Source organism: Polypterus senegalus, chromosome 8 (genome assembly GCF_016835505.1).
Source record: "Polypterus senegalus isolate Bchr_013 chromosome 8, ASM1683550v1, whole genome shotgun sequence".
In the NCBI taxonomy this organism is placed as follows: Eukaryota; Metazoa; Chordata; class Cladistia; order Polypteriformes; family Polypteridae; genus Polypterus; species Polypterus senegalus.
Genome location: NC_053161.1, coordinates 35,752,516 through 35,771,646, shown reverse-complemented (window position 1 = coordinate 35,771,646; position 19,131 = coordinate 35,752,516). Strand labels below are relative to the sequence as shown.

Genomic DNA, 19,131 nt, shown 5'->3' with positions numbered 1-19,131 from the left:
ACAGCGATCAGGCTGTAAGGCTAATAGCGTGATCTCCTGCAATGTTACTTTTTTGGTTGCTTGTGGTTGGTTTTTAAATAAATTTCGGTTTTGTTCTAATGTTCCTTTTTTTTCTGCTGTGCTTAAAACTCATTTTAAAAAAAGTGTTTAGGGCGATTGGGCTGTAAGGCTATTAGCATGAACTCCTGCAATGTTACTTTTTTGGTTGCTTGTGGTTGTTTTTTATATTAAAGTTCGGATTTGTTCAAATGTTCCTCTCTGTTCTGAGAGGGAGAGAGCGAGGGAGCGCGTGCTGCTGAGAGAGAGGGGGAGGGTGCGATTGAGCAAGTGCATGCTGCTGAGAGAGAGAGAGCGAGCCTGCTCGTGTAGCAGGGAGCCTGGGTGTTTTGTGTCAGTGTTATTCAATGTTTTTACATTAGTTTACTATTACACTGTGCATTCTATGGTGTAATTAACTATTTGTGCTTAATCTTTACATATATTTACATATTTACATATATATTTACATACAGTTCGTACGGTCTGGAATGGATTAATTGTATTTACATGCAATCCTATGGGGGAAATTGCTTCGGTTCGAGTTTTGGAACGAATTATGGTCGTGAACTGAGGTTCCACTGTACTAAGATGTATACGTGATATCTTTTTCATGATGATAGGAATGAAAGCACGTTATTAAACATGTGAACACGGTGGCGCTGTGATTGTTCATGTCTCACGCAAGATGCTTGCTGCGCCATACGCGACCTTCGATGAAATAATTTATTGCAGCAGTACTGTCTCTTTCAAACGTACTAACCTCTAATTCCTGTCCTTACTTTTCTTTCTCCAAATACCCAATCGCCACACAATCAGCTCTGTAATAGACGTTAAGCCATCTGTAAGCTTAGAATGATGATTCTGCAAAACTTTTAAGGAACATTGAAATATCTTTGTAGTACATGTTTAATTATTCTATCCATCTATCCTTACAGTGTCGCACCAGCCCAGCAAGAATACAGCACGAGGCAGGATCAATCCATGAACTAGCTAGCGCTGCGGCACCGTGTCCTCACATGTTTAATTATTAACAATACAGATTATTTAAATTAAGTTAAAGTTTTATCTATATAATATAATCAACATATTTTGCTGCATTTCATGTTAAAAATGATATTGTCGTCATATGTAGATACGCGCTTTATAAAGTGGCGCAGGTTGTGCAATATTATAACTGTAGTGCAAGTTTACAGTGAGGTGATTGTACTTATAAGTACAAACAGTTCTACAAGGAGCAGTTGATGGACTGATTGACCGTGTTTAAAGTTCTTGGGATGAAACTGTTTCTGAACCGCAAGGTTCGTACAGGAAAGGCGTTTTGCCGTGGCTGAGGCAGTGTGTGCCTGATGCTGTATACCGATAATTCTCTTTCCGATCAGCTGCTGCTGTGATTCCCCACTCAGATACAGTGATATAAATACTCCGAGTGGTGCAGTGAGAGTAATATGGAAGAAGATGATCTGCTCTGGCAACCCTTAACGGGAGCAGCTGAAAGAAGAAAAAAGAAGGTGCAGTGAGAGTAACAACACTAAAGCAGTTATGGTATTTGAAATACTATGGCTATTCCCTGGACCATTATATTGTAACAGGTTAATTACAATCAAATGCATTACACTTATAAACAATATGCAGTTAGTTTCAGTGTATTTATAAAGCCGCGTCAGGAATGTGGATCTAAAAAAATAAAGGGTAACCACACAGGAACAGTTTGACTGCTTTGACACTGGGTGCCACCAGTCTGCAAAACCGAGCGCAGAAATTGCGTACATCAGGGTATGAGATACCGTTGAAATGTGCATGGCTTTACGCCATTTTTAGGTTTTATACATCGCAATTTGAGCGTTCTGATTTTGTGTGTGCGTAGTTTTAACGTGTAGTTAAGTGCAATTATAGCCTTTTGTACAGCTATTTTTAATGGTTAAAATTGGTCTCCTTAATATAGAGCCAAACACACAAACCATATAAAAAGAGAAAATGGAGAGAAAAAAGGGAGTAAAAAAAGTACTATACACACAAATTACAGATGAAAGATAATTCTTGTTTTACATGGTTCCTGTTTCTCTACATTTGGTATTGTTTCAGCAGCATTCACATTGCACTGTTTTTGCCACTGCATGTAGTTTAGTATAATACTCCCAACTCATCCCAAATCCTCTTGGTTACCGTGGAGCTTAAAATGCCTAGTTAACCATAGAAAACAAATCAAATTCCTTACCATTAATTTCAGCTTCTACCAGTAAATTTCTCTGGTCCTGTTCAATCTATATAGATCAGACTTCCAATATGACTCGGAGTCCTGCCACATGCAAAAGTTAGCTGATGACACTGCTATTGTGGGCTGCATCAGGAGTGGGCAGGAGGAGGAGTACAGGAAGCTAATCAAACACTTTGTTAAATGGTGCGACTCAAACCACCAGCAAGACCAAGGAACTGGTGATGGATTTTAGGATGCCCAGGCCCCTTCTGGACCCTGTGATCATCAGAGGTGACTGTGTGCAGAGGGTGCAGACCTATAAATATCTGGGAGTGCAGCTAGATGACAAATTGGACTGGACTGCCAATACTGATGCTCTGTGTAAGAAAGGTCAGAGCCGACTATACTTTCTTAGAAGGTTGGCGTCCTTCAACATCTGCAATAAGATGCTGCAGATGTTCCACCAGACGGTTGTGGCGAGTGCCCTCTTCTACGCGGTGGTATGCTGGGGAGGCAGCATAAAGATGAAAGACGCCTCACGCCTGGACAAACTTGTTAAGAAGGCAGGCTCTATTGTAGGAGTAAAGTTGGACAGTTTAACATCTGTGGCAGAGCGACAGGCATTAAGCAAACTCCTGTCAATCATGAAGAATCCACTGCATCCACTGAACAGTGTCATCTCCAGGCAGAGGAGTAGCTTCAGTGACAGACTTTTGTCACTGTCCTGCTCCACTGACAGACTGAGGACATCGTTCCTCCCCCACACTATGCGACTCTTCAATTCCACCCGGGGGAGTAAATGCTAACATTATTCAAAGTTATTGTCTGCTTTTACATGCATTTTTATTACTATTTAATTTAATATTGTTTTTTTGTATCAGTATACTGCTGCTGGATTATGTGAATTTCCCCTTGGGATTAATAATGTATGTATGTATCGATCTATCTATCGATCGATCGATAGAGCAGCTTTATTTAGTAAGGAAGCTCAACAAACAAATAAGTTGGTTTTACATTATATAAAAGAATTTTAGAGCAGTAATAGAGATTATTGCAATTTAACATTATAATATTCTAATGTAATATAGTATAATTATATAATAATAAATAATTATAATTTAATAATGATAATAGTAATGGGGATCTGGAGTCTATCCTGGCAGCATTTTGCATGAAGCAGGAAAAAGTGACATGAACAAGACGCCTGTCCATTGCTTGTTACGTTCATGACGATACTTGCTCAGGGCCAATTTATAATCACCAGCTAACTTAATCTGCATGTTTTTGGGAATGCATGTGGAAAACTAGAATACCTTAGGGAAAGCACACACAGACATAGGGATAACATTTAAATTCCATGCAAACAAAAGTCTGTCATGGGATTTGAACCACAGATACTGGATCTAGAAAGCAGGAGCAACACTAACCACTTTTGCAGCAGTCCTCTCTTTCTCCGAGCAGTGTCTTGAGCAGTTTAGAAAGAAGGCCAGCACTGTTCTATCAGATGATAGTCATCTTCTGTTTCGTAGTTTCACTTCTTTCCGTCAAGCTGTAAATTTAGATTTTCAGATTTAAGCAAAGATTAAAGTATTTTAGTTTCCTGTAATATAAGCATTTTGAATTCTAGTGACAGGAGATTTAGTGAGCTAAAGTCATTAGCATGTACTTATAAAATTAAATATTTTTTATCTAAATATATTTATCTAATAACATTTGGTGTGTATTCATTTCTTGTTATTGTCTTACTTCTTGCACGTGAGGTATTCAAATGTAGAATTAGTTAAACTAGTAAACCTAAAATGATTGATGATTTTTTTTTATTATTGGCTTGTAAACAATGCCACCCTTGTCTTTAATCACTACTAGTGAAATTCCATTAATCCTAGAGTCTTAGGTTTTTAATGCACCTAGTACCTGAAGTGTATTTGAGACTTATGCTTTAAAATCCTTAAACACAAAGCTAGGTTTACATCTGCCTGAGGCATTCCATTGGTTTCTACTTTTATTAAAAAAAGCGTTGTTTTCATTTATTTTTTTCCTGATGTTTTACTGATTTTTTCTGCTTAAAGAAATGTATCCTGTTTCACTTAAAAAAGACCATAAAAGAAATTTTTATTCTTTCAATTACACAGTTGCCTTAAAAAAGACCATAAAAGAAATTTTTATTCTTTCAATTACACAGTTCCAAAATATTCTATCTATCTATCTATCTATCTAGTTTTCAAAGATATAGTTATACTGTACATTTCTTCAGTAGGTTTTGATCTACAAAGATCATGATTTTGAGTATGTTGCTTATATTTGTGCTGCCCCAACTGAAGACCAATTGAGAAGAAAAAAAAAATTTCAACATGATATAATTATTCCATGTTAATCTACATAATAAAATATTGAACTGTAAGTTTCTATTTATATATTCACATGTTAATCATATATTGGGCACACCATTTACCACAAATGTACAGTTTTATATGCGGTTATAGGATGTATCCATTATCTTTTGCAGCTATTCACACCTCTTTATTGTTCCTGTTTAAAGGCATTTGCAATGTGGTGGAGTTCAAAAGGTCTGCAAAGCCTTAAATTCCAACATTTCAATTTTTGCATTTTAATTTAATTTTTAAAACTTTTCCCAGAGGTATTATTTCAGTATTTTCTAATATTGCACTTTTTTCCCCTTCATCCTAGGTCAATTTCTGATGCTTACATCTTGCCAACAGAAGACCATTTATTCTTAACAAGTGCACAGGCATCATGACACATTTTTTAAATGTGCAAGTTAAAACCTAGTATTTCAACAGTCAAAAAAAAAAAACAACTCATCAAAGTACATGTTCAAGTCATTGAGGTATTGTGTCAGTCACTGTCTGCATGCAGCAATGACTAGACTGGAAGAGCTAAATAAAGAAACCAGCATGCATTCTTCTGTGCGGTATCTTGGATATTTAGCCAGCATCAACCTCCTGATTGCTGTGTCTTTGGGCTTTTATGTAAGATGGGAAAAGACAACTGATTCTGTAATACTAGTTATGTTTGTTTTGGGAATTTTTGTAATTGGCATTGCTAGCATTTTGTACTACTACTTTTCTATGGAAGCAGCCAGTGTTAGCCTTTCCCATCTTTGGTTTGGATTTCTCCTGGGATTGTTATGTTTTCTAAATAATCCATCACTTGAAACAGATGTCAAAGAAAAAGCAACTAACTACCTCTTATTAACAAGCATTCTCACAAGGACATTATGGGCTTTGGTGGAAAGAATATGTGATAGTGTGCACCATAGGCCAACTCTTCTTACATCATCAGAATTTTTGGAACTTCTTGGCTTTTCTATAGCTAGCACAGCCTTGCCTATGGAGAAGTCATTTAGCGTAATGCTTCTGGTTGTGGCTTTAGCAATGTTAATTGTTGACCTGCGAATGAAGTCCTCCTTTGCATTTTTAAATTTGGTTACATTTGTTCTTCTTACCTCTTTGATGTTTTTTCCTGGTTTAAATATTTATACAAACCCTTTTGCTCTGGCTTGCTGTGTAAGTCGTCTGATTTGTGATCCATTGCTTGATATTTACTTCAGTGGTCTTACTGTGACTGAGCGGTGGATGCCCTACTTACATCATGGTAGGGTGCTGCGTAGGTTGTCTATTCTCCCAATTGCACTTGGTGAAATTACATTTTTCATCATTGCTGCAATTAATCTAGAAAATGTACAACTTTGGTATTTTGTAATTCCTGGATTCTCCATTTTTGGAATATTTTGGATAATGTGCCATGTGACTTTCATTATTACTCTTTGGGGCTTTAATACTAAATTAAATGACTGTCAGAAGATTTATAATGTACAGCGCATGGATAACCGAAGCTTGGACAGAATAATGGCATCTAAGGGAATGAGGCACTTTTGTTTGATTTCAGAACGGCTCATGTTTTTCAGCATCTTATCAACTGCGGTTCTTGGAGCAATATCATTACAGGTAAGAAATCTCATGAAACTGTTCAGTTTATGTAAATTGGCATGCAGATTTATCTTGGTTTAAATGTAAACATTATTATGAAAGTTTTTATAAGTGTTTGCATGAGTAGGTATCTGATTGGTTTATGTATTCATCGGTATACCAACAATCACTTTTTATTGAGGGCTGTCTTTCTTTGCAGGTGTTTAGTTTGATTATAAGTACTAATTTAAAATAGTCTAGAATAATAAATATATTAAAGTAGTCCTAGTAGGTCAAACAGAAACACTAGAACCCACTTCCGTAATAATGCAATTGTTTCTCCAGCTAGATGATGATACAGTAATTCCTTAGCAGATTTCTTCACTTTCACTATGTATTTTATGACAATTTCTGAGGCATAATTAGGTACAATAATAACTATAATTATTATTCATACAATCATGGGTGTCACACCAGTAGTTTGAAATTACTGCTGCTGTTATCTGTAAAATCTGATTAATAGAGATAGGCACATATAATCAAGTAATTGAAAACTAGTTTGTAAAAATTTTTTACTCAAGTAAGAATAAATAAATTGACAGTATTCTCATCAACACTGTATATATCAAGGTAGCATCTAAAATATGTACTTTTAATCAGTAATTATTATTTCCTTTTTGCTTTTTGGCACTTTGATACCATGGTTTAAAAAAAACATAGCTTGTTTCTTTCCATCTCTTCACCACAAAGGAATATTATGTCTTTCAGCCAGTGTTGGGAAAAGATGAATGTCTGTAATGTTCAATCAGTAGTTTTGATTGGTTTTGCATGTTTTGTTGTGGTTTTGTTTTTGTCCATGTCATCATTTTCTATTGCAGTATCCTATTGTTCATTTTGTGAGCAATTTTAAGGTTTTTTTGACTATCTTAGGAGACAATATCTAAATTCACTAGACAGAAAAATGAAGAGTAATTCATATAAGAGCAACATTTATTTATATAGCATATTTTTGTACAAACAATGTAGCTCAAAGTGCTTTACAAGATGTCAAAGAGAAAGTTAGAAGAAAAGAAAAACAAATAACATTATGCAGTAATATTCAAGAATAAATAAGCAAAAAAAAATCTACACCATCTTAAATAAAACAGATATATATCAAGTAGAAGAGTAGCATCTTATATACAATGTCATGTTGTAAGTTTCTAAAGATGAAAGAAAAAAAAAAAAAAAACTCCAGTTAAGCTGGAGAAAGAAAAAAAAAATCTGCAGAGGTTGTAAGACCAATGGTTTGCCCAGCCCTCAATAGAAATGCTGCCTAACATAAACGTTTGTATAGTATAGTATATAGTACTTTCATAGTGAACAGTTTGGAAAAATGATCTGTTAAAGTCAGTGATTTTGTGCAGTGTAATGGCATTCACAATAATCACTGTGACAAAATTTCTTTTCAACTCAAATTATTGTCATCATACCTTACTGTACAACTGAAAATTATTGAGAAAGATTGCTTGTCATCAGTCATGGCATGAAACCTTTCATATCAAGTACTGTCTAAATAGATTGGTCAAAGACTAAACTTTGAGTGTGGTTATATCAATAATTAATGTGACATCTTTCTTTGTCAGTACTTTAGAGGTCTGTCAACATTATGCTGTTAATTATTTGGAACAGAAATATATTTAATATAGAAAAATGACTATTGACAAAGAACAAATTAATCTCTTTAAATACTGATTAGAGATGAATTATTTTTGAACAAAATGTTTCAAGAGGTCAACAAGTATTATCATTTTTATTAGACGTCTGTGTAAGCAATCATTTATAAGTTACACAAGAATTCATCAGGTCCAGTAACTTTCTACTTGGAAAAATCTGTGACTATATTTGCAAGAAAGTTTAAGTGGGAGAGAAAATATGCCACCTGTTTACTTAATTAAAGCCTTTCTTTCTTTTTTTTTTGACCTATTCTGATGTGTTTATGTCTTTGTATGAAAAGCATTTGTAATACTATGAAAGCTAAATTTGCTTACATACTGTAGCTTCTCCACTGAAGCATTCACAACATATTCAATACCATCTCTTTAGTTCCGCTAATAAGAAAAGGTTTAGCATTTCTGCTTTTAATTCAACTTGTCATTTAAAAAGCTACATTTCAGCAAAATTCCATCAAGGCCAGCAAGTATATGTAAGTACAAGATTGTACAGAGGATCCCAAGGCACAACTGATACGTCCATTGGACTTTGACATATCACATGCTTAACATTTTTAATGGAGATTAGTTGAACTATGTCAGAAAGCTACAAAATAAATGGTGCCTTGCAATTTAGGAAGCCTTGGAGAGGTACTGATATAAGGTACAATGTCACCCTACATAAAAGAGGCACATCACTGACCAGATACTCTGCTAATAGAAAGGCTAGAGTACAGCATCTTTTCTGGTAGCGTCAGAAACCAAATAAAAAGAGTGGTTCCAGGTGTTTTTCCCCTACATTTCCAATACATTACTTGTACACTGATCCCAAGTGGGTTAACTTGGTAAAGCAGGAAAATCATGTTTTTCTGTCTGGGCAGTAATTATTGCCAGTATTATGCTATTACAGAATTACTTATGAAATAAAAATGCATAATTTGTACATGCTTTGAGAGCTCAACATTGTGAACAATTAACTCTCAATTGAGTGAGTGGAGCAAGTGGCAAGATTATTTGCTTATTAATACAGCACCATGCCAGGATATAGGAATGGAGGTTTCATATTTATCCTCGGCTTATTAGGAACATGACAACAGTTGTCTGTCGAGCTATTCATTTTCTGACTGGTGTATCCAGTTTAGGGTTGCTGGGAGTTTGAGCCTATCTCCGCCACACTAGACTAGACATTGGTTAGACATTCATTGTTGTTTTGAAGTACAAGGCAACTCGCTCCAATCATACAACATCTAACGTGTTAATGAAAGTACATAATCTCAGTGATGCACAATTTGCTGATCTAGTTAAACTGCATACTTAATTCCTAATAACAAACCAGTAAACACTAAATGTATATTGTCTGTTTCTTTTTTCTTTTGTTAACCAATGTAATGTTTATTAATGTAACAACTAAAACTTTTTTAAAACACATATTTATACATACAGTAGAGTCTCGCTTATCCAACATTCCGTATTATCCGATGTCCCACAAAAAAAAATGCATCAAACGGCAACAAGAACTGCAAGTTGCGAGCGTGAGCGTAGTCTATTTTTTGTTGCTCCCGACTCTACCGCAGCTAATTAAAGTGGAACCTCGGTTTGCGAGCATAATTCGTTCTGGAAATGTGCACGCAGTCCAAAGCACTCATACAGTATATCAATGCGAATTTCCCCATAAGATATAATAGAAACTCAGATGATTCGTTCCACAACCCAAAACTGTTCATATAAAAATGATTAATCTATAATAATAAAAGGCAAAGCCCTCACTCACTCACTCACTGACTCATCACTAATTCTCCAACTTCCCATGTAAGTAGAAAGCTGAAATTTGGCAGGCTTATTCCTTAAAGCTTACTTACAAAAGTTAAGCAGGTTTCATTTCGAAATTCTACGCGTAACGGTCGATAACGTTCGACAACGTCCGCCATGTTGAACTTTCTTATTTATGGCCCCATCTTCACGAAATTTGGTAGGCGTCTTCCCTGCGCTAACCGAAACCGATGTACGTACTTATTTCGGTGGTATGACGCCACTGTCGGCCGCCATATTGAATTTTCCAAACGTCACTAATTCTCCAACTTCCCGTGTAGGTAGAAGGCTGAAATTTGGCAGGCTCATTCCTTACAGCTTACTTACAACAATTAAGCAGGTTTCATTTCGAAATTCTACGCGTAACGGTCATAACGGTCAACAACGTCCGCCATGTTGAACTTTCTTATTTACGGCCTCATCTTCACGAAATTTGGTAGGCGGCTTCCCTGCGCAAACCGAAACCAATGCACATACTTATTTCAGTGGTATGACGCCACTGTCAGCCACCATATTGAACTTTCCAACATCACTAATTCTCCAACTTCCCATGTAGGTAGAAGGCTGAAATTTGGCAGGCTCATTCCTTACAGCTTACTTACAAAAGTTAAGCAGGTTTCATTTCGAAATTCTATGCGTAATGGTCATAACGGTCAACAACGTCCGCCATATTGAACTTTCTTATTTATGGCCCCATCTTCTCGAAATTTGGTAGGCAGCTTCCCTGCACTAACCGAAACCAATGTACGTACTTATTTCGGTGGTATGATGCCACTGTCGGCCGCCATATTGAACTTTCCAACGGTCTTTGTTACTTATGGGCCCATCTTCAAGAAATTTGGTACACGGGTTCCCAACGCTAACTGAATCCTACTTACGTACATACATACGTCCATAGCCTGCACCTCGGTCACCGTGTGAGGTGGCGTTGTGTCCCCCATCCCAACACCTCCCACGTTGTTGGCTGCCTGCCTGCATATATAAGACTGTCCGTCGTTCCGGTCTCTACATTCCCTTCCTTGCTTCGCCACGGGATTCACGTCTCCCTACTGATAACTACAGCCCTAATTTGTTTAATCCATGGCTTCTCCGCTGTTTTATTGTTTGTTTATTACAATTATAGTTATTGTATAGGTATTTTACACTTACTTTACATTGCTCAGGTACCCATTTCCTTTATCATTCCAACCCCCATTACCATGTCTATCGAGATGATCACTATCGATCAAAGAACTGTCACTTACCTTTTCTATTCTCTTTGTTACATATTGCACGGCCATATCAGGCTCACTCTTGTTATCCGGAGGAAGATTCTGTCTTATGTATTGAATAACTGGGACAGGTTCAAGGTGTGGACTGATGACGGTACAGGAGATAATTATACTACACAGGAGCACTAGAAGAGTGAAATGCTTAAGCCCTTCACCTATGGTTCTGCATGTGAGTTGATGGCTGCCGCTGAATTGTTCGGTTGTCGCTTTCAAGTGTACCGAAATGGCCAAATACTTTACACCTTTCGACAACCGTCAATGCCTCTTAAACATCTTAGATTCACAGGTGACGATTTCAGTAGTGGACACTTTGATGTTTATGAATGTTTAAACTCTCAAAAACTGGGTGTGATTTTATCAATGAAACCGGTTGTGTGCTTACAACGCTTGACAGATGCCAAATGTCACTTCAACACAACAAATCCTGCAAATACTGTCGCAATTGAAACAAACCATGAAACTCAAACCGATTATGACCGCAGCAATCCAAGCTGTGACATTTGAGACAAGATTACTGTTCACATGGCCAACTGTAAGTTACATGCTCAAGAGTGAGCTCAGCGCACAGCTTGGTCATGTTACAACCGGAGGGCCAAACTGACAACATGGTATACAAAGAGATCCTTAACAAATAATTATTGGCATATTTTCCCTCAGTTTAAAAAGGTTTAATTTTCTTCTTAATAAAAATTTTAATGCATTACTTCGCCACTGCGAAGCGCGGGTATTTTGCTAGTACATAATATAAAGTAAAAATAAATAAAGCAAATTAACCTGCACTTTACCTTTGAAAAGAATCATGGCTGGTGTGAGTGAGTTTCTAAACTCTTGTGGGATTCCCATCCAACTGGATGACACGCGGAAGAGCGTCCCAAAACAATCGCAATCACCCAGCGCTGTAGCAGTTCGCCATAAAGGCCAATCCGAAAAGATCGCGGACATGCTATAAGCGCCTGCCATCGATGGGTGATACAAGGAACATTATAAATGTGCAGGGCACAGTGTTACTTTCCCCCCGACCCTGCCTGACTGCTGTGTCTGTGTATAGGAGAATGGCAGATCCTGCTAAAATAAATAACTGTTTCAAGCTGAATAAAGCTGGTGTTGCTAAAAGTACTGAGACTCAGCTTCGAGTTTTCGGGTGCAAAACGGGGACTCGCACGTCCCAGCACAAACACACACACATGCAGTCGCAATGCTGTAGTAAAATGTATACGCTCGTACGGATGTTGACTATATTAGTGACGGAGTTAAGGCTCTAGAAACTGCAATTAATTACATTGAGCAACAAGAAGAAGCTACAGGAATCGACATAATGATGCTGCAAAGATGGCGAGACGTGACAGCGAAGAAACGGCACTCGTCAGGAAAGCAGACTACGATCAAAAATGTCTTTAAATCATCACAGGACTGAACTTTTTAAGTACAGTACATACTGTATTTAACTCCAGACAATTCTGTAACTGTAAGTTAATTTTTTCAATTAATTTTATTCTGTTGTTTTGTTGTAAAACATGATTATTAGGCTCATAATGTGTAAAATTATAACATAGTTTGACGTTTAATAGGTTTTTTCTTAACACCTGCCATTATCCAACATTTTCGCTTATCCGACGTTCTGCCGGCCCATTTATGTTGGATAAGCAAGACTCTACTGTATTTGAATTGTGCTATTGAGAATGAGATGCTGTCTCCAGTTCAAACTTCTGCACTTACAGTGTCATGAAATGAGATTTGCAAAGCAATTTAGTTATGCCAAATGTTAAATAACAGAAGTGAAAGACAAACATTATAACAACGAGTAACCATTATGGACATCAGGTGAATGTGGCAGTCTACTTGTAAATTATATGGTGGCCAGATTTTCAAAGTCCCAAATCAGGCAATTGTAAGATGTGTGCCCATACATAATGCATGCTTTATCTCATAATCATCAGAGAGGAATTAGAACATATGGGGAAAAAACACACAAATGATTCCACGCAGTGCCTGAAGTATAAAGAAAAGCAGCACTGAAAAACTGTATTACATGGGCAGCCTCTTAAAAACTGAACATTTTGATATTCTTCACTTATATATTGGGATGTATAGCCTAAAACGTGGGACTGTTCCTATCACCGGGAAGTGTTGTCACACTAGTAAATTATAGTGTCAGTGAAATAGTCACGTCTCAGTGTACTTTATTCATATAGATAACATTTTGTTTTCTTTCCTTGTATTGTGTAATACGGTTAGGAAGATCATTTAAGTTACAGTGATCTTCAATCTTTTTGACAAGTGGACTGTTTTTGTACACCGATAGTATTTAATAACAGTTTAATAGTCTTACCAAGCCTGCTTTTTCAACTTTCCGACACAAAATGTCCATGAACTGGTGCCAGTCCATGAGAAACAGTTGCTTAAAGCATTGGGAGGAGTGAAGTACTCTTGCACAGGTTATATATTGTTTTTGCTCAAGCTGCTGAAAAGACTTCATTAGGCATAAACAAAGTGCCGATTCAAATTTTTCTATCCAGAAAAAAAAAGACGAAAAATAAATATGTATGTCACCATGGTAATTTAACCTTCTACCAGCATGACACTACTTTGTCTGCTTTTGGGAGTAGTTAGCATTCAGTAGGACTGATCTTTCTTTATATGGCTCTCCTGTTAAGTAGTTTTTGATCTTGAATGGTGTTTGTCTCTAAGTTGCATTTCTGGTTTGAGAATACTGTACTGTTCAAACTATATGGTAGAAGTGGCTGAGGTTTTTGAAAACACAGTCCCCAAACATTGCAGCTATCTCTGTTTTAATTTGAAAAGTCTAGGGCAATCTCTTCCATCCCTTCATGCAGAAGTGGTGAGGCAGCAGCTTGCAGAGTCCTACAACCAGCTTCAGAAATGCACTGTTAAGTAAGCTAACCGAATCATTAAGTGATGACCTTTCAATGTTGTATTGTTAGATGTGTTTTTCTTGATGAAAAATATAGTGCAAGGTAAAGTATACTTTGTTGTAGTGCTGTCTGTGGAATGCAGTGTATAATTTTGGATCTATCTCAGCACAGTCCTTTCATTTTTCAGTGAGATATTTTAATGAAATTTGCATATGAATGTGTTAGTTTAAATATGACTCTGGTTTTTTAAAAAAAAGAAACAAAGTAGTAACAATTACTTTGATCTGCAAGCAGTTTGATCTTCTGTATACCTTACTGTAGCCTAAAGCAGTGTTGACCGAAGTTTTTGGTGACCCCCAAACCCCCAAAATGACTTTAAAAATTCTACTTGATGCCTCATCATAGTAGTTTTGGAAATTACCTTGGTAAATGGGAGCTCATGGGACCATGTATAAAAAGTGAATGAGTACATTTATTTTAATGATTTGTCCTTATAAATGTCTTTGTGCAGAATTATTGCATACTAGGCAATACATTTTCCTTCATTTTATTATTTTCTTACTACACTTCCATCATATTTATGTATTTACTAGCCAACCCACGGCATACTATACACCGCATAATCAAGCCAATTTTTTAATGATTTTTAAGCACAGGCAGAAAATTAACATTTGAAAAATCGGTAATGTAATAAATCAGCAAGAAAAGCAACATTGTAACAATGCACAGAACGAAGCAACACACAATCGTCCGTGACTGAAAACTAGCGGACCGCCATCACGCCCTGCCTGCTCATGTGCCCACCTCCAACTCATTACTTGAGTCGTTGTCGACTTTGCACAGTCCACATGCACCTGTGACTCACGTAGACTTTTCATTGCTCTGTGCGGTCTTGGCTGCTTTTCTATATATAATCCACCAAGACACCCGACAACGGTAGTAGTGCGAATTGCTGTATGTAGCGTGTAAAACAGTGTGTTAAGGTGCACATGGTCATGCGTCATAACCGAAAACTTGGTTTTTAAAGACTGCTTACTTCATTTTGTTTTAACCTCAGTTGTAAAAGATTGTTTTAAGGATCCCATGGGATACCCCTCACAAACCGTTTTACACGCTGCATATGGCAATTCACCTCTGCGAGAAACATGCCTCTATGAACAATCAACGTGGCTCGGAGTTGCATGTGGCCTCTACGACAGACGAATATAAATAACGCCGTTTTTGCTGTGTCGTCGCGTCCGAGTTGGTGGGCGTGGCTCTGCGAGTTGTTGTCGTATCCAATGGTTTTGGAGTTGGTGGGCGTGGCTCCTTCCTGCGTGTGCCATAGGTGTCTTACTTGTCGGCGGCTTAGTGAATCCACGGCCCTTCCGGCGTGCTTTCCATGGGTGTTTTGCCTTAGTGAATTATATATATAGACTAGCAAAATACCCGCGCTTTGCAGCAGAGAAGTAGTGTGTTAAAGAAGTTAAGAAAAACAAAAGGAAACATTTTAAAAATAACGTAACATGATTGTCAATGTAATTGTTTTGTCACTGTTATGAGTGTTGCTGTCACACATATATACACACACATATAAACATATATACATATGCATATACTGTATACATATATACATATCTACATATACACATATATATATATATATATATATATATATATATATACACATACATATATACACCCACATATACAGTATATACATATATATACACATATCTACATATACAGTAATCCCTCGCTATATCGCGCTTTGACTTTCAGCGGTTTCACTCTATCGCGGATTTTAAATGTAAGCATATCTAAATATATATCATGGATTTTTCACTGGTTCGCCGCTTTCTGTGGACAGTGGGTCTTTTAATTTAGGTTACATGCTTCCTCAGTTTGATTGCCCAAATCATACAAGGGATGCTATTGGCGGTTGGCTTAAAAGCTACCCAATCAGAGCATGTATTACATATTAACTAAAACTCCTCAATGCTATAAGATATGCTTCCCGCGTGGCGCTTGTTTGCTTCTCTCTATCTTTCTCACTCTCTCTGCCTGACGGAGGGGCTGTTTGCACAGAGGACACGGACGCTCTTCTACAAAATGCCGCTTTATCACGGTGCTTCTGTATACTTAAAAGCATGTATTGATTTTTTGATTGTTTGCTTTTCTTTGCGAGCGCTCTCTCTGACATTTTCTGCTCTTGACGGCGCTCCTTTAAAGATAAGATATATTTGCTTTCTTTTAATTGTGAGAAAGAACTGTCATCTCTGTCTTGTCATGGAGCACAGTTTAAACGTTTGACAAAAGGGTGTTATTTCATGTCTAGAGGGCTCTAATAATGTTAACAGTGTGGGAGAGTTTATAAGGGCTTAAAATATATAAAAATAACCATACAAACATATGGTTTCTACTTGATTTTCACCTATCGGGGGGGTCTGGAACGCAACCCTCGCGATCGAGGAGGGATTACTGTACATATATACTGTACATATACACATACATACATACATATAGATAAATATACATATATATATACACACAGACACATATATATATATATATATATATATATATATATACAGATCTACATATATACACATATCTACATATATACACATATACACATATATATATATATATATATATATATATACACATATCGATATATATACACATTTTATTACATTTTTATTAAGAAAAAAAGAAAACCTTCTTAAACTGAGGGAAAATATACCAATAACTATTTCTTAAGGATCTCTTTGTATACCACGTTGTCAGTTCAGCACTCCGGTTGTAATATGACCAAGCTATGCAAGCTCACTCTTGAAAATGCAACGTATAGTTGTCCAGAAGAAAAGCAATGTTACCTCAAATCAATGGCAATCTTTTGTAGGGTCTGTCCCTGAGACTTATTAATTGTCATCGCGAAGCAGAGCCTTACTGGAAATTTGAGGCATTTGAATTGAAATGGGAGATCAGAGGGTATAACGGTGATGCAAGGAATACATTCAGAGTGTGGCGCTCTGCTGTTTTTTTGTGTAGCTGCCTTCACACAACTTTTCCGCTGCTTTATAAACAAATGCCATATAAGGCCGTCGTTTCTCCTTGCTTTGCGGTTCTGTACTGTTTTATTGTTCGTTTATTACGATTGCTATAGTTATTGTGTAGCTATTTGAGACTTACTTTACTATTCAGGTGCCCATTTCCTTTATTTAATCCGCGGCTTGTACGCTATTTTTTGTTCGTTTATTACGATTATAGATATTTATTGATTCCCTTCTTTAGCTGACTGCCTGCTCATATAAGGCGCTCCGCTGCTTTTTTGTGAAGCAGCCTTTATACAGCTTCTCTGCTGTTTTATAAACGAACGACATATAAGGCCATCCTGTTTCCTTGCTTTGCCAAGGAAGCTGCCTTTTTATTTAATCCACGGGTTTTCCACTGTTTTATTGTTCGTTTATTACGATTGTTATAGTTCTCTTTATATAGCATGTTGTCAGTTCAGCACTCTGGTTGTAATATGACAAAGCTGCGCGAGCTTACTCTTGAGAATGCAACGTATAGTTGTCCAGGAGAAAAGCAATCTTGCCTGAAATCAATGGCAACCTTTTGCAGGGTCTGTCCCTGAGACTTATTACTTGTAATCGCGAAGCAGAGCCTTACTGGAAATTGGAGGCATTTGAAATAAAATGGGAGATCAGAGAGTATAACGGGGATGCGAGGAATACATTGAGTGTGGAGAAAGTCTAGAGACAGCGTGTGTATTAACTTCCGCAAGACCGCGTTAGCTGTGGACCTCAGCTCGGAGCATATTCTTTTCCTACCTTGTCAATTGTGTAATGCGTTTTTGAACAGGTTTGATGCATGGAAGTGATCACTCATACTGCGTTCAGTCAGTTCACGTGAGCTGCTCTCTTGTGTGATGTTGCGTTGTCCACGGCTTTATTTAATGTTAGCTAAGACCCGAAACTTAAAAGTTTCTTGCTACAGCAATTTTAACTCCGTTACAAAGTGATCCAAAGTCTCATTTATACCTCGTGTCTTCTCATTAAACTTGTATCTCACGAATAAAGTATTCGACGAAGGCATGACAAACTTAATTTAAACTTACGGCTTACACCGTGCTTTGTTTCCGCAGTAGCTGCACTTTTGAATAAGCTTCTATGCATTTTTCTTCAGCGCTATTTGGAGCTCTTTCTTGTTTTCTATGTACTGCGTTCGCAGTCAGTTCGCGTGATTACGTGAGAGGCGTGATGATTTGACACGCAACTCCGCCCCCCACGGCCATCGAGCTAAAGTCCATTACAGTATATGGAGAAAGATAGGTTCCAGTTATGACTATTATGCGTAGAATTTTGAAATGACACCTGCCCAGCTTTTGTAAGTAAGCTGTAAGGAATGAGCCTGCCAAATTTCAGCCTTCTACCTACATGGGAAGTTGGAGAATTAGTGATGAGTGAGTGAGTGAGTCAGTGAGGGCTTTGCCTTTTATTAGTATAGATTTGTTGATAAGATCACATTAAAGAAATTAATTTATTGAACCAATCTTGTTGAAGACAAAAACTGAGCAATTTCTAAAAAGTGGTATTTTATGTCACACTTTCAAAATGTTTACAGTCAGCTTTCAAAGAAAGAGCACTCGGCTAAAATTTAAAATAAAATGAAATACTCTAGGATCAAAAAGCACTTTGTCAACAGAGTATATGTTAAAAGGAGAAAATATGACCATTGAGCATACATAGATGAGCACAAAGAGATAAGAAACAATTATGCCTTAATGTGATTGTTTCTTTCACTAATGTCAAAATTTTAAACTACTGTTAATGTTTAAAGAAGACTACATCATTTAACTTTTGAATGTGCGACAGTCTCAGAGGCTTTTGAGCATGTGCATTTTCTCAAGAGGAATTTATTTATCTTTAGTTAGTTTTTGTTTCTCTTACAAATAAAAAAAAACAACAATTTTGTATGCACCCCTGACTTTCCTACCTACCCCCCACCCGTGGTATCAAAAATAGGATTGAGTATTGATACTTTTCAAAGTATTGTCTGGAAGATAGGAATTTCAGTATTGTGACAACCTTTTTACTTTTCTAATTAGTATTTAGAAGAAATAGTTTGTCATTGGAAGATTACATATGTCACAAGCCCCAAATGCATTATCAGTATGGAAATGTTTAATTGTCCTAATATCTAATGACAGTGTTGAGTATTGTGTAAATCAAAATTGGCAGAAATAATTGACCATGTATAGGGGAAGCTGATAAGATCTTTTCTGCCTGCTAAATGTTTCCTGTATTGGATTCACATGTTTAATAAGAAACGAACAACTGA

At 36.9% G+C, this 19,131-nt stretch overlaps 1 protein-coding gene across 1 annotated transcript in view; it reads left to right on the top strand.

The window, feature by feature from the left end:
- Positions 1-19,131, top strand: part of tmem168b (transmembrane protein 168b) — a 70,890-nt gene that overhangs the window by 14,732 nt on the left and 37,027 nt on the right. The window contains exon 2 of the mRNA XM_039760954.1: positions 4,922-6,201. Coding sequence (XP_039616888.1) covers positions 5,065-6,201 — 1,137 coding nt within the window. The 5' untranslated portion in view covers positions 4,922-5,064. The remainder of the gene's footprint in view (positions 1-4,921; positions 6,202-19,131) is intronic.